Source organism: Strix uralensis, chromosome 7 (genome assembly GCF_047716275.1).
Source record: "Strix uralensis isolate ZFMK-TIS-50842 chromosome 7, bStrUra1, whole genome shotgun sequence".
NCBI lineage: Eukaryota > Metazoa > Chordata > Aves > Strigiformes > Strigidae > Strix > Strix uralensis.
In genome coordinates this window covers 24,140,943-24,163,531 of record NC_133978.1, presented here as the reverse complement: position 1 = coordinate 24,163,531, position 22,589 = coordinate 24,140,943, and the positions used below count along the sequence as shown (strand labels likewise).

At 43.9% G+C, this 22,589-nt stretch overlaps 1 protein-coding gene across 1 annotated transcript in view; it reads right to left on the bottom strand.

Moving 5' to 3' along the window:
* Positions 1-13,592, bottom strand: part of TBC1D12 (TBC1 domain family member 12) — a 45,262-nt gene extending 31,670 nt beyond the window's left edge. Inside the window, exon 1 of the mRNA XM_074874923.1 lies at positions 12,764-13,592. Within this exon, the coding sequence (XP_074731024.1) occupies positions 12,764-13,584 (821 nt within the window). The 5' untranslated portion in view covers positions 13,585-13,592. The remainder of the gene's footprint in view (positions 1-12,763) is intronic.
* Positions 13,593-22,589: the final 8,997 nt, after the last annotated feature.

Here is a 22,589-nt window from a genome sequence, read left to right as displayed (position 1 = left end):
AATCCTTGCAAAACTTGAAGCATGGCACCAAAGAAACAATTTTTTCCAAATAAAATATTCAGAATGCAGGGTTATCTTAGAAAATAAATGAATACTGTGTTTAAATCTTGATGTTGAAAGCTAGACTACTATTCTCTAATTTATTTCCCTTGCAAGGTAACTTTGACCTTGCTCAAAATGTTTACTTACTAATCAACAAATAAAACAGTTCCAACAAGTGACCACTTGAATAATTTTTAGTACTCTAGTATAACTTTTTTCTAGAAAAAAAACCTTACTCAAAACATTTTTTTCTGACTTATTTTACACACATAGCAGTCTGGTTTACTGTCATTTTCAACCAACAATCATTTCTTCTCATTGCATCCACCTTTCAAGATCTATGACAGGGAAGCAGAGAAAACAAGATTTGAAAGCCACAAGAACTGACGAAGGAAGTGAGGGCTGATTATATTTTCCTTTTTATTAAGCATCTAGTATCTGTTATTAGACACTGCATAAGACAACTGTCTCACATTAGATCCAGGGAAGCAAGACACAAAGAGGAAGGAATCAGCATCACATCAAGAGCATCCTCACTCTATCCTATATAACCTTTCCTCCCCGAATCACAAAGGCTTAGAGGGGGAATGCAGAGAATTAATGCTACAAATGAGCAGACTTGGACAAAAAACAGTCTAGGTTTTCTGTTTGTTTGTTTTAAATATAATTACAAAAATGCAGTTAAAAACCCTGGAAGTTGCATTTCTCTGCAGTAACTAAAGTACATTAAAAATCCACTGCTTCCAATAAAATCTCAGAATTTGTAAAAAGAATATGAAGTAACAAAACTCATTAAAACCTGTATATGTATTACACCACAATTGATTTTGCGTCTCTGGAAAGATTAGAGTTCTACTCATGCACACAGTCTGTTCTTGCTCCATCCCTATGCTAATTTTTAACTAAGCTTCCTATATATACAAAATAGGTCTATGCTTGAAATTTGCTGGAATTTGAATTAGCTGAAAGACAAACTGATAAGGGAACTACTTACATACCTAATAATCTTTATCCAGAGAGCTGTATCAGTGAGGAGTTAGGAGAGGTATATCCTACGAATTGTTACTGGTATAGCATTAAAATTAATAATTTGACTTAAAACCATACTTTCAGAACAGTCGGCACAAATTCTGAAGACTCCTGCAAGCCTGTGATTTCATATTCCTTCATGACTACTTGAGTACATAACAAGAATTACTACATTCACATTTGTGTGTTTTTACCATGTATAAAACGTGAAAGCTGCTTAAGAACACAACAGAATTTTTCTTCATACTCAAGTCTTGTCCATTCTGTTAAGGTCTTACGTGCAACAATTTGGAAATAATAGCAGAAAAAACATGGCTTGATTTTACACTACTAGCTCCTCTGCTTTAAACAAGACTTTTCAATAATTCACATACAGAAACAAATGTAACTCAACTCTAAGCATAAATAATGAATCATTAAAAGGAAATAAAACCTTTTTGGTTAGCCGCTTGCACAGCAATAGAAGTAGGATTCTATTTCTACATTTTAAACTGTTATATAGAGTACACAATTTGTAGGAGGGATAAAAAAGTGTCTAAAAAGTTACAATGTATGTTCAGAGGCACACAGTAATTATTTCTTTGATCAATGGATAGGGTGTCACTGCTTGTCCACTGTTTTAATTATATGACATTGAGTAAATAGCTCCTGCACACTTTTACATGCTCATAAGTGTTTTCTCACATTAGTAGTTATGGCTGGAAAAGTGACAGGAACAAAAATATTAAGAGTAAATACCCCCTACTTTACAAATATACTTTCCAACTCATCCTTTATTCTCACATTTCAACCTTAAATTGTATGTTAATATGCAAGTGTTTTTAGGCTTAGTTTTAAATTATTAACATGGAGATTTAGAACACTAATAAATTTAGAATTTATTACACATTCTACATTTTTCGTTTCAATCCCTTAGAATAAGATCAACTCATTTTGATTCAATACATTTATACAGTTGCTCTGAGCAGAAGTTTCCAAGTTCTGCCCTGTGGTGGAGGAGAGGTCACCCAACCAATTTTACAGTCCACACCTTCCACCCCCTTGCTACAAGGAGAAGCTAGATACGAGCTTCTCTTTAAATTTTGCTACCCCCAAACACAGATCTGTCGCAGAATGTTTCCAGTTTTAGCACCTTTTAGCAGTACAAAGACCTCTTCTTTCTCTCCACACCAGGACAACTCAAAGAATACCCCAAACCACCCTCCCCAAAGGAACTTCAACATTTGCATCTGTAATACTCTAAAACTAGTCTTAAGTGCTATACAAGCAAGTTTTTTGTTTCCCCCTCATCCTCCCTAAAAATTAAAATAAGGAAACAAATCCTAACCAAAGAACATGCATCTTCAGCAAGACCAAGCTTGCAGTATTTTTTTTTTTATTGAAACGATGACAGTTCCATTGATATTACTGGTCAACTAAAGCCTCAGCCACAGTTAGGTATACCTGAAATCTAATGAACTGTCAAGTAGCAGCTGCTAAGTATTGAGGAGCAGGGAAGAAGGAGGTTTCTGGCCTCTTAGTGAGGACAAAAAGATTAACAGAACTATTGTGGAACTGCACTGAAGATACTAAATTATATCAACCCTATTGCTCAAGCTCCTAGTTGATACCAGTCCCAAAGTGGCTTTACAAACTGCTAGCAAAACAGTTTTACTATGGGTACACAAACACTTGAGAAGTTTTAAGAGTTGAAAGTGTTTAGCAATATTACAGAACGCTTTGTACAGAACACTTAATGGCAAACAGTATTTTAACAGTCTACATTATACACTTAACAAAGAGCTGTTGCACAGGTCAGCTTTACAAACAGGTTCAAGCACTCAAAAATGTATGTGAACAAGCAGACACATATGCAAGGTAACAGACACGGTTAAATTTCAGAATGGTGAAATACAAAAAGAGTAAAGGAAGATAATCGGTGTGGTCTCACCTTTACTTTTCAGAGTGAACTAGCAAAACGGAGCTCTCTGTCAAACTATTCTATCATCTTCATATTTAATCAGGCAGTTGAGCAGCTATTTTGACACTACACCAAACACTATAGTCAATCTTCTATAATAACCAAATGTCACTTGACCACAGAATCTAAACCAAAATCCTAGGTCACAGCTGCAAGAAGAAGAGAATTTCTACCAGATGACTACAGATATCCTGCTATTTCTTGCACGGCCAGGAATATCTACTCCAGCAAAGCCACAGCTGGTTAAGCAGCAACACCTTCCTCCCAGACCTGCACATAACAGTTAAGCTGTTTCAGCTCCACTAAGGGGAAGCCCATTTCTCTTCCTCGCACCAGTAATGTCCTACACTCACTTCGGCTGCACTGATTCCAAGACTCTCCATACCTTGCAAGTCAATTCAACTCACTAATCCCACAGAAAACCATCCACATTTTTTCACTCACCAGCTTAATGAGCTACAGCAGCTCACAGAGGATCAAATAAATACCAGAAACAGGGAAGAGACATTCCCTTTGTTTCCTGACAAAAGCTAATTCTTCAATCAGCTCACCAAGGTACCTCACAAAAGTAAAGCCTAATGAAGCTAAACTGTTCTAGTAGTGACTCACTCTGAGTTAAGGCAAAACCACCAGCTTTATCAAGGCAGTCCCTATACCTATAGTCCAAATGTTCCCATACAATATATATTTTCAAGACAAAGGTGAGAAAGATTTTCAGCCTTTGACACAGCCTACAAGACCGTGAACTGTAAGTTCAAACACATGGCAGAGTTTTATTCTGAAGACTGTCCCAAGAATTGGTGATGCTTACTATTCCAACTAGCCTGGTCAGGCCTCAGTTAAAATTTTTCCCTATGGTTCCAGAGTGCCTGTCGACTACTCAACTGTGTAATGTAGTACTACAAAGTACTACTGTGCTACTTTTGTAGCCACTCCACGTATCAGGTTTCTGCTGTGGCTAGCAATTCACAATATATTTTATGTCACTGCTTCAGTAATAAATTGCAGAAATACTACAAAACTCAATAATCCATTTTTGATCTGACAGCTGATATTAATATGCAAGAGACTGATTCTTTCAGTTTTGCCTGATGGCTTTTTATAAAGCAAGGAAAATATTTCCCAACCTACCACTCAGCTGCCTACAGAATTTGAAGAACAGCAAGCAACTTGCTGTGAGGAACTGAGGAGTTAATGCCTCAAACATTCATCGACATGGAAAGCCTCAAGGACAAATTGTGGCCTTTGTGGTTAGTCTAAGGAACGAACTATCTGCCTAGGGAACCACAGGGTGTATAGAAGCGCGAACAAAAACTGAGGAAAAAGGTAGAGGTGGTAGGGTGCAGACTCAATTGGACAAAAGGGTTAATGCATCCCATTCCCCCTCAACACACAGGCAGAAGCCATGCTCCACCTTTTTCTTGTCTCTCATGCAAATGATTTTGTGAATACCTGCCTCTCTTTGTCTAGTATGCAAATCAGCCAATAAAATTAATTTTAAAAAGTGACAGAAAACTTTGCTGGGTGTGCACCCACCACCCAAGATTACCAGACCTGAGACAACGCTAGAACCTGGGGTGGTGATCCAGATTCTTTAACTCTCTTTCTCTCCCTTCCTTTTCTTTCCTTTCTTACAGATTTATCAATAAGAGACCACATCACTTACCATAATTTTTCAAGTTTAAATTGTTTCTACCGCAAGTAAAACATTTTAACTGGTCGGTTTATGTCATTTCACCTTAATTTAACCCGAGGGCATCACAAGACCTTTACAATTCCCTGGGCTCCCAGTCCCCGGTTGTAACACTTGCAAAACACCTAAAGGTTACAATCATAAAAAGCTAGAATCATGTAGGTTGGAAAAGACCGTTAAGATCATCCAGTCCAACCATTAACCTTACACTGCCAAGTCCACCACTAAACCATGTCCCTAAGTGCCATCACCTCCAGGGATGGTGACTCAACCACTTCCCTGGGCAGCCTGTTCCAATGCTTGGCAACCCTTTTGGTGAAGAAATTTTTCCTAATACTCAATCTAAACCTCCCCTGGTGCAACTTGAAGCCATTTCCTCTTGTCCTGTCACTTGCTACTTGGGAAAGAGAGACAGACACCCATCTCGCTACAACCTCCTTTCAGGTAGTTGTAGAGAACAATAAGGTCTCCCCTGAGTCACCCCTTCTCCAGGCTAAACAAACCCCAGTTCCCTCAGCTGCCCAAACTAGAGATACTTTGTGCTCTGGAATCTCCACAGCTTCCCGTTTCGCAGCTACCAACTGCCCAAATACCTCTGGTAGTTCATGGTTTGTTTGGATTTTTTAAAGGATTCTGACATCCAGCATACAAACAGCTTCATTACTGCCCACCAGCAAGACAGACAAGATCCTGCATTAATGGATGCATCAGGCAACAGAAGCAATACAGATAGGACTGACTTTTGCAGGGTCTGAGACCTGGCCAGGGCCAAGCTTCCCCTGCTACAGAAAGCAGAGGAGCTGCCATCAACAATTCTGTCTGCTGTTCTTGGAGCATGAGTAAGATGTGTGAAGTACAATCACCCTTCTCCCATAGCATCTTCCTCAGCATATCAAACCAGACCTCAGTGACAGCAGCAGCAGCAAGTTGGCATTTCTGTGGCTCCAGCAGAGGCAGAAGGGCTACAGATGTTTTGTTGCTCTCTATCTCTGGTGTCTTTTCTCTTTTACTTCCAGACAATCACTTAGTTTGCCTATTCCTACAGCTGGCCTTCAGGAGGCTTGTTTAGATCAACAGAAAGTGCCCTAGGTGAGGAGAGCCAACAAGGCAGTTTTTATTATACTACCTGATCAAGGGAGACACTTTCACTTACACAAAAGCTCATTAAATGAGAGTTCCTAATAGAACAATGGAAACTGCACATGGTTTCTCTTAATAAAGGAGTACCTTGGCAAAGGATGGAGAAAAACTGCAAAGAACTTCCTCCTGTAGGCTACCAATACTATTTTCAGTCAGGAGGAAAGGAATTTACAAGAACACCAGTCTGAGTGTTTGGATCTCTGAAGTAGACATCTGTGACCATCAAAACTAGTTTTCTACTAATTGAAGTCATAAATTCACCCACACAACATACAGCCACCTCTCACACTGCTACCCCAATGCTGGGCCACAAGCAACATGCTCTGCAGGTGGATTGCACCACTGACTGGTTTCTCCAAGTACAGTGCCAAATTAGCAGAGCGTCTCTTGCAGGCTTTCCTTATGCTCAGCCGTCGTTCAAAAACCTGTAGGATTTTTACATTTGATTCACCTCGTTCGCAGAGGAGTTTGACTGGACCTGGCTAACAGGCTGCAGTATTAGAGAGATCAGGCAGTAACTGCCTAAGCTTCACTTCCTTAGAAAACAATAATAAAAAGGCTGAGAAGCACAGCACAGTCCAAGGCCAAGACGCTTAAAGCAATGCCTACCACCCAGTCTAACATACCTAGTCTCTTCCCAGCTGAGCAACAAACAAGACCAATAAGGGATAAAAAAAGGATCTAGATCATAAACATCTCAGCAGTTACCAGAAACTGAAGAGACAAACAACAATTTTTGCATCCATGTGAATGAAATGTGATCAAACCGCTTAAACTCCTTTTTTATTCTTAAACAATCAAGACAAAACAGCCTAATGAATAACTGAACAGCCAGAAGAGCAAAAGCATAAAACTACCATTTTCTTAGAGGCCAGCTGAGATTAGAGTAACCTCCTTTGGTTGTTGTTTTCCATGTAAAACATTCTCCTTTTAGTCATAGCCTATTCAGAAGAGAGAGGTCCCATTCACTTTGTCACACTACTCTCAGTATATTGAGTCTGTAAGAAATTGTGTCAAAAGAAGCAGAAGAGACCAACAAATGAAAAAAGGCCTTCTGCAAAATGGCGGGGAGAGACACTTTCAGGTTAAGTTTAAATGCCTCTGTAAAACACCCCTTAGCAAAACAAGCTATGACTCCAAGGGTTTGTTGCACACTGAACAGCAGTTTCAGCTGTCTGGCTTGAAAAAAAACACACACAAAATGCCCCAAAAACTACAGCATTGCTTTAAGGAGAACTTACTTCAGGAAAAATCCCATTAAGATTATAAAACTCCCAGTGCAAATATCTGTACCAATGTAGAATATTACACTATCTACTAAGGAGAGCAGAGAAACTGCTAATACTTTGGGTAATTTAAATTGATAAAGATTGTACATATGGATCTAAGGTCTTCGAAGTGACATCTATTTAGTCAGCTTGGGGGGTGGGGGGGAAGATGGGCTGCAGACAGAAGTTGGAGCAATAGAGCAATCTGGTACCTATCCAGATCAACATACGATTCTTCCAACTTGCGCACCTGAAATTTAGCTTCAGTTTGCTACTCAACAGACATCCTAGCCAGAAGCGTAACATAGGTGCACAGCATCTTACATGCTTACAATGAAACACCATTCCTAATGTTTTTTAGAAACACAAAACTCTTTAAAACCTATACATCATGAGGCCTGAGAATGAAGCTTTCTCAAACAGGCATTTTCAGCTCATAGACCTTGAGGACTTGCTTGTTTTCATGAGCTGCTTGGAACCAATTCACTAATAAGAACAAGGCTGCTGTCACATAGATTTCATTTTCTACAGTGGGATCCACACCTGCAAAAAAACTTTTAGATACGCAGAGCTATTTCCTTGACCTTTTTACAAATAAAAAGTTTATACAATTTGGGTAAACTTTTCTATGTACACAGTTATTAAGAAGTTGGGAGCCAAAAAATAATAAAATGCTGAGCACTCATCTTCAAAGTTTGTTAGTTTGTTTTACTTTGGAGATTACATTTACTGAAGTTGTCATTATATTTGTTATTCATATGACTGAAACAGAAACTGGGCAACATATCAACACAACTTAACAAATAAATCATTCTTAGCAAACACTGAATGAATAATCTTCAGAAAGCTTCTCATTTTGATAATATGAATGCTTTTTCCTATTTATATCAAGTTAATTATGTCTCCAACTCGGAAAAAGGAAGACTTTTTGAAGTCACAGATTTGGGTCCAGGTGCTCTTGCCTACTCTCTCCAGTCAGCTTTAATCCAAATCAATTATAAGTATTTATTTGTTCACTTAAGTTACAAGATTGCTTAGAGAAAGCAAAACACTACGTCTGACAAAGACAGGAGGGTAAAGGGTGCCCTCCCAATTTCTGGGGGGCAGCTTTGTTCTATTCCCTTAGCTCTTCTCTCCAGTTATCTTTCCAATATACTGTTGGTATATTTCCTTGACCTGTTAGAGGCACTCGGTATATTTTTTTTTACCTGGACAGGGAAAAATCAACCCCAAAAAAATCAAAAAACACACACACAAGTCTTTCAGGATGTCAGCAAGAACTGACCAAGATATAGGCACAGGCAATATAAAAATACAAATTAAGCATCGTGAAGTGCCCCCATCAATCTGTTCTTTGATCTTTACACAAACAGAAGGTTTAGAAGATCTGTCGCAACTAGGACAGCTCATTCCCCACTTGACTCTCATTTTTGACTAAAACCCCACAAAACAGACTTCTTCCCCATAGATGCACAGTACGTCCCCTGAAGTTTCATGCTGTTTTGTGAAACAGACAAGCTCTGTATACAAAGAGAAACATTGATTCTGGTATTAAACAGTCACAAGATGTAACTGTAGGCTAGGAATATGCCTACATAGCTCAAAGAGCTACAAGTGCTACTTAGTAATAAATTGAAATATAAACTACAGATCTAGAGACATTACTATGTACACAAGTAACAATGCTCAGGGAAGTGAACGTCTTTGCAACCCTCCAGTCTTTGTCAAGGACATCTGTAGGAACAAGATGATTAGCAGCTTTTGAAGAACTACCTACTTACTGAACCACAGAACTGTGTTTACAAAGAGGGAGAAAAAAATGTGGGCTTCAGTGATTTCTCAGTTCATTGTTCCTACATATACTGACTCCCTTCAACTTGCATCAACCCAAGTGAAGATTTTTCAAAACTTCTGAACAATAAGCACAAGTGTTCTGGGTGAGGAAGGATGAGACTAAAGACAGTTTTTATAAGCGTATGTGTGCCAACTACCATACATGCTTACAACCCCTTACACCTATCGCTCACAGCACATCATAAAGACCTATGAGAAGTGTCAGTTATGAATTAAGCTCTCCGCGATTTTATCAGGAAAACTTGTTAAATGAATTCTGGAGAACAAGTATTTGGGAAAATGATGCTTTACTACAACAAAGTAAATATCACTGCTGTTATCAGCAGTAAGCTTTGAATCCAGGAATGAGAAACTTCGCCAACTACCAGATAACTAAATTTATGCAGTAAATATACAATTCAGAAAGGAACAGTACACAAGCCCAGTACATACATGTAGAATTATGAAGTGTAATTCATCTTTAAAGGAGGTTCAGAATCACTGTGGCTTTATCTGAGCCCTGGAATACTCACTGCTGCTTGCCCTTTTTGATTTACTGTTCTGCTCTGTGTGTGGTGCTTTGTGGTCTAAAGCATAATGCAATCAAGGTAATCATCATGGCTTTAATTCTATCGTCCACACAACATTCCTGCTCACTGAACCATTCTGTACCCAATAGCAATCCACTGGGGCTACCCAAAAGTGATCAAATAATCCAAGAACAGAACGTTGCACTTGTACGCTGCTATGTAAGACCACAAACCATAAGAACAGTGCCCATGTATGACTGTATTATGAATCATACACAGGAGTATGAAGCAGTGACAGGTGACTTTCAAGAAGCTACTTAATACTCTGACCATAACAGTAGCACAGTGGAGACAAGTGACCACAGTCATGCAATTTTCCTTGCCACGGCACTCTGCTCCACATACCTCTGATTTACTTGAGGCATCCCACTTCACATGCTGGGAGAAACACAGATGTAGAACAAAGAGATAGCAAAACCGATTATTTTTCAGTTAAAAGTTGCTAGCATTGATTTGTCAGGGTTAGTAATTTGGCATAAATACAACTTAAGATCCCAGGGCCAAATATTACACCTAATACTTACCTGGAAAAAAAGTTTTAATCATTGATGTAAACTTTCGCATGACCTTAGGATAATTATTACCAATAATCTTGAGGGCACAGCCACTCTTCCTGTCACAGAGCTCAAGTAAGATGCTGCTGTTGACAGCCGCTTGCTTTTTCCCCTACCTCACGTCATCGGTTTCTCCTATGGTTCAATGAGATGAAGACAGACAATTAACATGGATGATTTCAAAGAACTGTGAAGCAGGCCAGTCTGATAACTGAAGAGCTGGGAACAAGCAGCTGGAAACAGCAGCCTCCTAACCCAGATCTGCCATGACCAAACAGTTTGTCTGACCAGGCAATTACAACAAGGAAGCTTTCACACTGAGGGCAGTAGGACTTCCCATTTGCATTCTCTCAGTTTTTAAACAACAGCAAGAAATGTCTACTTTTTAAAAGAATTTCCATATAATTATGACTATTAGAAAAAACTATGCGAGCTACCAAAATTTAGATAGTTTGTAAACTAGACGAAGAGCATTCATTACAAGTGTGAAACATCCTATATAAGATGCTCCAGGCTGCTGAGCTACCTATGTTTAGCACATCCAGTATCTTTTCTCATACACTGTGGGAACAGGTACGCATTCTGACAAAACATGAATGAGTTGTTCTCTCTTAGCAAGTACTTTCGATAGAACACAGCCACCGGGTACAACTTAAAACTTTGGGGAGCAACATCATTTATGGCTCTGTGCTCATTCAAAAATACAAGCAACCATCTGCTTAGAAGCTTCACAAGGAAGTATAGTTGCCGCCAATGTGCAATCACAGGACAATTTTTATATGATTTGAGTCCTCATTACTTGAGAGCCAAGGTACTTCTCTAAGAACCAGAAAAAAATCCACTTACAATAGCAACTGTCAGTTTTGACTGAATCTGAGCAGTTTAAAAAAAAAAAAGTGAGAAGTCTAAGCTTTTAAAGTATCAGAAATAGTTCAGAAGACAAGAACTAACTACTCAAAAAAATGATGAAAAGAAAGTTTTATAACCACTTTTCTAAGCAATGGAGACTATGAACTCTAGTGTTACTGTATCTAGAGACAGATCTATCAAGGAAGAGAAGTTTGGGTTTGTTTTTAAAAAAAAAAAAATCAGTAAAAGTGGTTCTTATTAGAAGATCTCATTTTGGCTGCTCAGATGAAATCAGCTGTAACTATGGCACTTTTATGAACATATAGGCAGAGCTGAATGTAAAGTCTCTGAGGCCCATATTGGTCACCAGGCCAAGTATACAAGAGGCACAGCCAGCTGGGCCAGTCAGGGGCTATGAAATTGGCTCTCTGGCATATCCTTTTTTTCACTGCGCACTATAGCTTTTGTCATGATAGAAGTAATTAACTTTTTCCATGTATTACCCAAGTCTTCACTGAAAACAGGAAACATCACTGCATATTGACAACAACTTCTACTGCACACCAAGTTCAGTCTTTTCTATGAGAAAAATTCTCCAGAACTTCACCACGCTACCACTCTGGGGCAAAAAGCAACAAGTATCAATGTTACTGGTCAAAGTGTTAAAGTAATGAAGCAAAGGGAAGGCAATGTACTACAGTCCACATACCACGTAGGGAAAAAAAAAAGGGTGTGTGAAGGAAGAACACTAATAAGAAACAGCAGGAATAGGGGGACATCTCAACCCATCCTTGAAACAAAGCGGACGCATCAAACTTACCCTGCAACTGCCACTATCCTTATCCTCAGGCAGAAATCCATCCTCCCCTTCCTGAGGGTTGGCAGAAGGAGCCTATTTCTCAATCTGGGATCCTGCTTTGAGATCAAACCTCTCCTATATCAATTCTTCACTTAATAGATTTAATCTTATTCTGCCTTCCCAAAACACTTAGAGACCCACTGTGCTAATCAGAGTGACTGTCACACAATAACTATAACCCCAGGGTTTTAGAGAATAAAAACTGTTAGAAATTTGGAAATTAAACTGTGCTCTTTGAACATAACTAATACAGAGTATTCTATAGACTATCACAGCCGAGATGCATCTCCTGTGTAGTATGTTAGTGATGCTAGAGAGTCCCCAGGTAATGAAGCTGGATATCCTACAGTTTTTCTTTGTGCTAAAACTTAACAGAAGCCCGGCTAATTTGGGCACAAACCCTAGTCCTTGAAGCTTTCCACACTACACTTTGGAATGAATCAGTAAACTGTACCGACACTGTCAACAGGTTGCAAAAACTTTCCAACTTTCACGACGATTCCCAGAATTGCCCGAACGTAGCTTCCAACACCAACAGTTTTCACCGTATTCCCCCATCGGTTTAATCGCTACCAGCGTTCGTTCAGACAGCGAAACGCTCTGGCACAGGAAGCAAATTCCAGTTTGAAGTCCATATAGTTTGTAGCAGCAAGAGATCCTTTATCGCATTACCCTCCGCCCAGCCCAACGACGCCTCCTCCCTGTAGCAATAGTTACTTGGCGGCCGAAGAGCCCCTCGGGGTTGGACTCGCCCATCACCTGGCCAGCAGCAAGACCCTGCTGACCCCAGACACGGTCCCTCAGACGACCCCGCCACCCCTCGCGAACTGGCCCAGCAGACCCTCCCGCCCGTGCCCCGCGGGGCATCCCCGCACCCCCACCCCGGGCTCAAGGCCCGGCGCTGCCGGGGCGCCGGTGCCGGCCCCGCCGCCGCCTGCTCCTTTACCTGGTGAAGAACTCGGCAAAGCTGCTGCCAGCGCCGGCGATGCCCGCCCGCCGGGCCCTCTCCGCCGACTCCTGCGGCGGCGCCGGGGCCGCGGGCGCCGTCCCTCCGTGGGGCAGGTGCTCCGGGGCGCTGCGGCGGCGGCTCACCTCGTAGGTGTTGCGGGAGTTCAGGTTCACGTCCGTGAAGCCGAGGGGCGCCGGCGGCAGGGCGGCGGGGTCCGCCCGGCCCCAGGAGGTCCGCGCGCCGGGGGCGGCCTGCGCCCGGCTGCCGGCGTCGTCCCCCGGGCCGAGGGGCGGCGGGGGGCTGCCAGCCGCCGCTCCCCCGCGCCGCTCCGCCTCGCTCCGCAGCCGGCAGCTCCTCAGCGGCTCTTCCAAGGCGGTTCCCGCGGGGACGCCGCCGCCGCCCCCCGGGTCGGGCGGGCAGGGGAGGAAGCCCCCGTTCTGCAGTTTCGCTTCCTCCTCCCCCGGCCCCGGCTCATCCCGTCCTGCCCGAGGGGGCGGCGACGGCGGCGGCGGCAGCAGCAGGAAGCCGACATCCCCGTTGGTCATCCTCCCGCGGGGGCCCACGGCGTAGGCGGCCCCGTTGGCGGGCTTCTCCGGGCAGCGCTTCCCACCCGCCGCCGCGGCGGGGCCGAGCGCCGCCAGGTACCGCTGCAGCAGCCGCTCCTGCCCCGGCCCGCCGCTCCGCCGGCTCAAGCCCCGGCTCCCATCCCGCTCCCCGTCCTCCTCCTCCTCCGCCTCCTCCGCCGCCGCCGCCTCCTGCCGGCCCGCGGGAAGCACGGCTGCGCCGCCCGGAGCTCCGGCATCGTCCGGCCCCACCATTTGCCGCCGCGGAGCCCCGGGGATGCCAGCGGCGCAGCGGGGCGGGGGCGCGGCCCCCCCGGCGCGGCGGGGGCCCAGGGGGGCGGGGCGCGCGCGTTCCTCCGCACCGGCGGCGCCGCCGCGAGCGCTGGCAGCCGGCGCCGCTCACCGCGTCGGACAGCGGCCTCGGCGGGGGGGCGGCGGGCCCGGCTCACGCAGGCGCGTGGCGCCGGCGGCGGCCCTTCCCCCCGGAAAGCCACCATAGAGAGGCCGGGCAGGGAGAGCGCGCCCGCCCTCCCGGCACAACCACATCCGGGACCATAGAGATGCCACCTAGACCGGATCTTCCCCGCCAGAGCGGCGCCTCGGAGGCCGCTCCCCCCGCCCCCGATACCGTATTCCCGCTAAAGACGCGCCGCATCTACCGCATTCCGCTGGCGCGCCGCTGCCGCAGGAGAGCCCCGAGCCAGCTCCGCGCCTCGCCGCCTGCCCACTCGTGCTGGGATTAAGCAAGTCTGCAGGACCCCCCCTCCCGCGGCACCCCCGCGGGCTTCGGCCACGCCGCCTCCCCCGCGCCGGGGGCCGGCAGCCGGGCAGACGCCGCGTCGCCCGCGGCCGCCTTCCCCCGCTCCGCGCACCCACGGGCCACCCCAGCGCCTAGCCTGGCGAGGCTGTACAGGGGGACCGCAGCCCGGGGCAGAGGACGCCTGGGCTTACGGAGGGGACGCGCAGGGCGCTCCGTAGTTTCACTATTTATATTTTTCCTTTTTTTTTTTTTTTTTTGAAAGGAATAACAGTAATAAAAGGACGTTTAACAGCAGCGAGGGTGTTGCGAGGGACGCCCGCGCCCGTAGGTTAAGGTGTGCCTCCGGGCGGTGAGGCAGGACGAGGGAAGGACACCGGCGGCCGCCCGAGGGGGCTGCGGCGGCCGTGGCACGGCCCGGGAAGTGCCGTCCGGGCCGGGCTCTGAGGAGGACGGCGGAGGTCACACGGAGACCCGGCACCGGTTTCCCCGCGGGGGCAAGAGGCAGCGCAGCCACCTGCTCGCTCACCGCGGAGAGGAGGGGAGGGGGGCGGAGGCGAGCGCGGAGCCACAGAGGGGCCCCGGGGCGGGAAGGGGCCGCGGCGCCTCGGGCAGGGCACGGGGCAGCCGGTGCCGCGGCCTGGGGAGGGAGGAGAGAGCAGGGACACGCGATGTGCGAGCCCTCGGGCCGGCGAGAGCGGGGGCACGGCCCGGCTGCCCCCGCCGCGGAGCCAGCGGCCGCCGGGGGGGGGGGGGGGGGGGGGGGACGGGCAGCGCTCGCGCCTGCCCGTGGCTCCTTCTTGAGGAGATCGGACGTAGTTGAGTTTTGGGCGGCAACGAGAGAGGGAGAAAACAGAGATAGGATGGGCACTTTGAAATCATGGGGTGAATCCTCTCCAGGGCAGTGATGGGATCTCAAAACTCCTCCGGTTGTCACTGGGGAGGTGGATGGAGGGCGTGTAGGAAGACAAGTCCCAGCACGTGTGTCCTACTGCATCTCTCAGAGGAAAAAACAAGTTACTACAGTCCCCTCTGCCTAGTGAGGAAGTGAGGCCAAAAGTCACAGGCAAAAGAAAAGGCAAAGGGGCTTCAAGTCCTCTTAGAAGCAGTAACAACATAGGCCCCATGCAAGGTCTAGTAAGCTACCACTCATCCTAGGCAAGCACCAAAGGTAGTACCTCAACCCAACAGATAACTTTTGTATCCCTACAGTAAATACTTACTGCTGGTAACAAGGGAAGTGCCATTCCCACAGAAATCCTTGGCCAGAGAAGTCCTCCATTTGGTAACAACCTTCAAAGGTCCTGCAGCATGGTGGAGGTCCTTGCTTTTAAAGGCAGGCAAGTGGGGCATGCCCAGAGAGAGAAGCCTCACCCACCACCTGGCGATGGGGAAGGAACAGCCATCCTCTTGTGAGCATTTTAGAAAGAAAGGTTTAAACTGGGAATTTCACCTAAATAAAAAGTTGATGCATTTTGTTGTGTTATGACTTCTTAGAACTTTGCATTATAACGCTTTCTGGACTTTGTAAAGAAATAAACAAAAGAATCAACTTTGTGATTTTTTTTCCCCCTTCTTGTCATCTTGTAACTGTATTTCTAAGGTCAGGCATACAACACTGTGTTGTACATGTAACAATATACAGACTGATCTCACTCCTTTTGAGTAGCTGGCAAATACTTCTGATCTCAGAGGCAGGAGAAGAAACAAATGTGATTTTGTTTTGTTTTGCCTTGCTTATCTTGATAGCCCACCTGCAGCTTCATCCAGCTACAGCTGTGCTAGGTAAAGGAGCACTGGCCTCAGCTGCTTGCATAAATGCCCAGTAAACGTTGCTAGCATTACCTGTCTTTTGGATATGCCAGCTGAACTGCTTGTAGGAACACGTTGTAGGCTACTTCAGTCAAAACAAACCATCAGCAAAGATGAGCTAATTAAGCTTTTTGGTTAACTAAAGCTTTTTAATTAAGCTTTTTGCTGTAACCAGGTTTTCTGTTCTCCACTGTGATCGGGTCATCTCAGACACGTGGGGTCTGATCACCACGCCTGCTGATTGAACATACATCCTGGGTGCTACCGAGGCGCGCTCTGCCTTTACTCGTGAACATTTTAGGTTTAAGGAAATGCTTTGTGGTTTTATATGTTTGTGCTCATCTTCAGCAAAATGTTCACCTGGGATGCTTTATGGCAGTGTAACTCTTGCAATAGACTCTTCATTTAATTAATGCAGAATCTGCAAAACAGTAGCAGATGTTAAACAAGCTAAGCAAAAGGAAGACTGGTGCTGTGTAGGAGTCTGGGCTGCATTAGAAGGAAGCTAATGCAGACAGGACAATGCAAGGACAAGGCAAAGTCAGCAAACAAAGGAATAGTTGTGGTCAGCAAAAGCACACAAGTTTGAACAAAATAAGATACAATGTAGAGAAGTTTTGCAAGTTTCGGGTTGTATGTATGCAAATACAATTAACCAATGCAAATGCTTGTAGAGGCACCTGAAGAGCGCGTGTAGATAGTATGCAGCCTATCGGAGGACAGATGTGCGCGTGTACGGAACTTAGTGTACTGTAAATGTAACCAGGATCGGAGAATAAACGAACGATCTGATCATCATATTGGTGTTGTGTCATTCCTGATCCCGCATGAGAAGATAGAGACCCCAGCAATGCTGGGATTGTAACACAGGATCTATGGTGAATTTATTTCAGTCAGTGCAGCTGGGATAGTTAATAATTATGCCAGAGATTCCAAAGGATAGCAGGGTGTTTTGCACAAAATGAAAACCACTTGATTCACGGCATTTGCATTGATTCCCACCTCTAGGACTTGCTAGATGGGCAGATAAATCTTTTATATACATTTATTAAAAAAAAAAAAACACAACAGATTTCCAAATAATATTCTGGATTTTAAATCACTCCTGTAGGATGGAGTTTAGAGCTGAATGAGGGTTTTTGAAGATCTGTGTTGTATTTTCCAGAAATGCTCAGTCCTCAGTGAACTAAAGAATTAAAGATATGATTAGCAGGGACATGTATTATACAGTTTGCACATAGCAGATAATGAAACTGCTTTGAGCCAAGTATCTGAAAGTCAAGGCAATAATTCACAGAAAAGTGCATGTTCCCCCGGGCAACTAGTTTCATATGTTAGGTGGTCACTCTGATTTGGATAAGCAAGGATGAACAGGTAATCTGGAGTCTGTAGAGGGTTGACAGCAATCCACAGGAAAAAAGTGGGGACTAAACAGCAGATAGGTTATAAAATCCAGAAATTTTAAGAGCAGGGTTGATGAAAGGACTAGGAGTGAAGGAACACATTTTGAGCCTTGCAAGAGTGCAGTCCTGTGTTACAATTATTATAGCAGATCTGTGAAATCATCTGGTTCAGAAAATCAAAATTCCATAGCATTGCACTGATGCATTGTAGGACAAGCCCCCCCCCCCCCCCCCCACTTGTATCATCACAAGTGAAAGAGAGTTAAACTGTGGCTGGAGGTTGGGAATGACTGGCCAGAGTGGGAACCTCTTATCTTCACCTTGACATTGAAGAAATTGCAACACAGGATTCTACCATAACCACACCACATAGTAACTGTGCTGTTGCCTGATACTGTTAAAAATTACATCATTTATACTTACAGGTCTGATCTGGTAGTGAAATCCTTAGTATCCAATGTTTTAGGCATACTCACATGAGAAATAGCATAATTTATTAGTGAAAAGAAAATAGCTGCTTAGTTGAGTCTTGTGAATAACTTATTAGGCAGTGATTTTGTATTGTTCTCAAACTGATTAGGGCAATTTGCATGTAATAAGATCCTTTGTGCTCCTGGCTCTCAAAGGTGACCCTTACTAAGGAGGCAACTTTACCAAATACAATTCTGTGAAGAGTGAGTCAGGTTACATAAAGGTGAAGCTGAGTACTTTTGCTGAAAACTTTTCTGCAGTAACAAAGCCTCTAGCTCAATTTATAAAATATCTCAGCTATGAAGAAGATAATCCAGGCATTTTGGATGTCAGAAGGAAGAGAGCAGTATCTTTTCTATTTTAGAAGGCTGTCAGCTCTGGGTGCTATGCCAGTTTTGGGGTGGTAGCAAGAGAATACATATGAAACAGGAGCTAAGTGAGAGGAATCTGGCTAGTTTGTTCTCACTGTTAGTCACTGAAAGAGAAAGGAAGCAATCTTCACTGGATTCATTATTTTATATTACAAGCAGCATGTCCAACTTTCAGCTAAACAAGTCCTCACTGAGACAGAATACAAATAAATAGCACATGTAGCCTTTGTTCCAAATAGTTTACAATTAAAATATCATGGAAGGAACAAATCAGGCTTTTCAATACACAAACTGCAACTCTGCCCCTTGTTCTAGAGATTTACAGTGTGCTACAGTGCTACAGTGACCCAGGCTTGATGCCTGAGAAAGGCAGCCTTCCTGGTTGTTACATGCACCAGCAACAGAGAACTAGACCTGTCTGCATCTTTGACTGTTTTTGACAGCTGACCTTTCAATACCATCCCTCATTAGGAATAGCCCCTGTCTATAACTACACCCTTTCAAAGGTCTGAACACTTAGGAAATGTCACACTCGTATAATTAGCACAATTCTAGGTCATTAGTTTCAGCTCTGGTTTCCATTTTCATCTGCGTTGCCCCATCCAGTTATGGATTTTAGTGATACAGACCATTTTTTACTCCCAAGTTTAAAGCATAAGGATTATCCTGCAGTAGCATAAGCCAGGCAATTGTTTTCAAGAAGGCTGTGAACACGGGCAAAGGATCTAATCTTGCAAACATTTATGACAAGGTTTACTGTGAGCAGTGTTAAAAACACATGGTTGTGAAATCTGCATACTTTGGTGTGTGGTTCTTGCAGAACTAGACTCACATAATGCTACTGGCAGTATGGAGAAAATTGTAAGGCGTTCATTCAGGAACAAGAAGTTGTTGCTGAAGTGCAGAATGCAGTGATCTCATTTCTCCACCAAACTGACACCTCCACGGGTGCTCAAGTCTAGTGTGAGACTTTAAAAACCTCAGATGGTTAACACCTGGAGCAAAAGTATCTAGTAGTGAACCTCAGAGGTCTATCAGGACTGATCTCTACCACAAAACCAAACAAAAGGGCTGTGGCTACAGTTCTCTTGACCATCATTTTAGCACAGTGAATTTAGATTGTAAAACCTGCAAACTAGTATTACCATAAACATTCTTACTTTGCAGTAACACTGTACATTTACCTAGACTTCCCATCAAATGCTGGTACAGTCTCTTCAAGAGCATGCCTTTGCCATAAACCAGGAACAATCTTTCCTCTTCAGGGCCACATATCTGAGATTTTTTGGACTAGCCCTAGCATTAATATATCCCAATGCAATTGCCAGCCAGCTGTGATATTGAATGAAACTTGAGAAAACTGATCAAAGAAAAGTAAACACCTAAGTCTTTTCTTATCACTAGCACTTTGCCATCAGGAAGATGATGCAGCTTTGTATTTTGAGTGCCTGCACACAAAACCTAATAAACCAGTAAATTTTAAAATCAGAATGGCTACTGAAAGTGCTAAGCCTGAAATTGTTAAAAATAACTTTCTTTATATAATAAGCCTGGTGGTGAGAAGCAAAGAGAATGTCCTTATTGACTCCAAAATCATGACAACGGTTTTGGTCAGGGCTACCTGCCACAGTAGATACAGTAGCCTAAACTCCAGCCAGTCTTCCTCTCTCCTGTATTTATGTTTCTTCAAGGAGGAGAATAGCAAATGATTTGAGGAGACAGGTGATCTGCTTCCGTGTCACTAAAGTAATTTCCTACAGAGTGGTGAGGGATACTTAGTTTTCCTTATGGCTGCTGTGCAGAGACTCCAGGGAGCCCCAGTACTGAGGCAAAGAGGTGGAGAGTCCAAGGCCCAGACTCATCCTCCGGATTTATAATCATTTTTAGAGGTCTCCTCCGTAGGCAATGGAGAAAGAACTTCTCTAAAGGACATTAGCTCGCTTGAAATCAATCTCACAAGCCCATCTGTGCTGTCTACAGAAGGAGAGCACAGGGAACACTCAAGCAAGGGGCATTCTCCTAGGAAAGAGTGAGAGGGGAAGTTCAGGGGCTAGGTGCTATGGATGCAAAACATTTACAGGGATTCAAGGAGAGACCAGGCAAGTGCTTGGCTGAGAGATCCAGCAAGGTACAGTCAGTCAGAGCACGCCACTGCTCAGAGAGGTTTCAGTGGCTCTCATCCATCATTTCAAAGTTTAGGCCACTGACGTGAAGCTGCTTGTGCTCCCAGGGAGGCTCAGACAGTTTCCTAGCAATAGTAAGAGACCCCCAGCCTCTGGTTTAGAGGCAGGATACTGGACTAAACAGACGCCTAGTCTGATGGGAATGACTTTTCTTACGTTCTTATGTAAATTCTCATCTCCAATTCCTGTCTGCAGCTCATGAATCAGACACTCTCTGCAGTTTTGGAAATTATTAATGAGGAAACTGTCAATTTATAATTTGTTCCCAAGTGCTGAGAAACAACACTATGTAAAAAAAAAACACCACCACCAACAAACTGTACAAAAAATAAGACAATGCCCATCACTTGGTTCTCCTTTTGAAAAGAACAACATAGCAGGGACTCAGATATTAGTTTACCTCTTGTGCCAACCAACACTGATAACTGAAATACACGTTTAATCATTACACACATAAACAGTATGTAGCTGGTGGTTTTCCAGTGCTGTTTCATTATTTCTGTAATCAAAATATGGAATGGCTTCCTCAGATCAATATCTAGGAAGAATTGTACCCTAGGGCTCCCAAAACCTCAGATGTTCTTCCATTTGCAATATAGTTGTGCTCTTTGGCAGTTCACTCCAGAGGCTCTCATTTCTTTGGAAATGCTACTTTGGCAAGGACATCTTTGCACCCCAGAAATAGCAGTTTGCACTTTCAATACAAAGCCTTCTGGACAAGATCTCATTGCAGAGTATAACTAACAATTAATTAAGATGTTCAGAGACACAATGTTTGGCAGACTCCTGCACACTGCAAGCTTATCTTTAGCTCATTCGCAGTCATGCTGCAGTCCTAGAAGTAAACTACACTGCTTTTGGATCAAACATGCTGTATACCTGTATTAAGATAATTCAGCCTGTGTTGCTTTGCTTGTGCATGCTTATGCTTGCTGTGGTTCAAACAGTGCCAAACCCTCCCTGAGTACTGCAGTGGGTAAACTGTATTTGGCATTGCTCTGCTAGGAGCTAGAAGGGTTTCCAGGTTATTGACAGTCACTGGAAGACTCTCTTTCCATGTAACCTCCACGTTGTCTACTGCCAGAGTGGTCTATGTAGATGACATACATATGTAGAGACTTCTGTTACCCTCTGGATATCACCATCAAGATACTGAAAAGCTAAAGACTGCTAACATATCCCAGTATTCCTGGTTTAAATGTCACTAAACTCATAGGGACAGAGAGTTACCTATTCATCACCCTTACATGAAACCAGGTTAAGATGGAAACAAGCAGAAATATGTATTACCACATTCAAAATGGAAATATAATTACACTGGTTCTTAATAGAACAGAAGAGAGAAATGAAGAAACAAAATCTGCTTCTGCTATGATCCAAAAGGTTTTTACTTTCCTTTTCTATCCAGCTAATCAATTAGGCACTTACCTGATCCACAGACTCTGTCCATCTGCCTGCCAGAAACCTCAGGTTGCGTTCATAGAGACTGCAAGTTTTCTTTCTTTTTGTTCAGATTCACCCTTTGAGATCCACTGAAGGAATGGGTGCAAGCTGGAAGAAATGGACACAGATGAAGCAGAAGAAAAGGAACAGATGAGGGTAAACAGGCAACACAGGATCTCACATTCCTCAGCCTGAGATCCTCACTCGCTCAGGCAGTAAGCCTGTGTTGTTAGTGGAGACATAGTTTTGGGATGAAATGAAAGGGGAGTCACTGTAATGAAGCAGAGATCTGAGCCCTCTTCTCCCTTCCCTGAGAATATTTTGGCCAGTTATTCTCCACCTAACTCTTTTGGGTTTGTTTGGGGCTTTTTTAGGACCAATAACAGTTTTTCCTTTATTTCATCCACTAATCACACCCATTTTGACTCACTCATTCAGCCCCAACCCCTTCCTGTTTTCAGGCAGGATATCAGCATGGTCCTTAGCCTACAGCAGTAAATATTTCTGTGGGAGCTCATCCAACTGCATGGACTCTACTTTGCACTTTTCCTACTAATATTTATGGTCATATGCAATGGAAGTGTTTCATAAGTTTTTTGTTTACTTTTGTAAAGTTAATATGTGGCTGATAAAGATTTGTTAGTCACCCCCATGGTGATTACAACCTTATCACAAATTCCTGTCTCAGTCTCATGCTCTGTTTGCTCACTGTGTCACTAATACTAATAAAATAACTTCTATGGCTGATAAAGCAAAAGCAACAAAAAATAAAAAAGGATTCTTGGGATTTTTCCTTTCAATTTTTTTGCCAAGTCATATT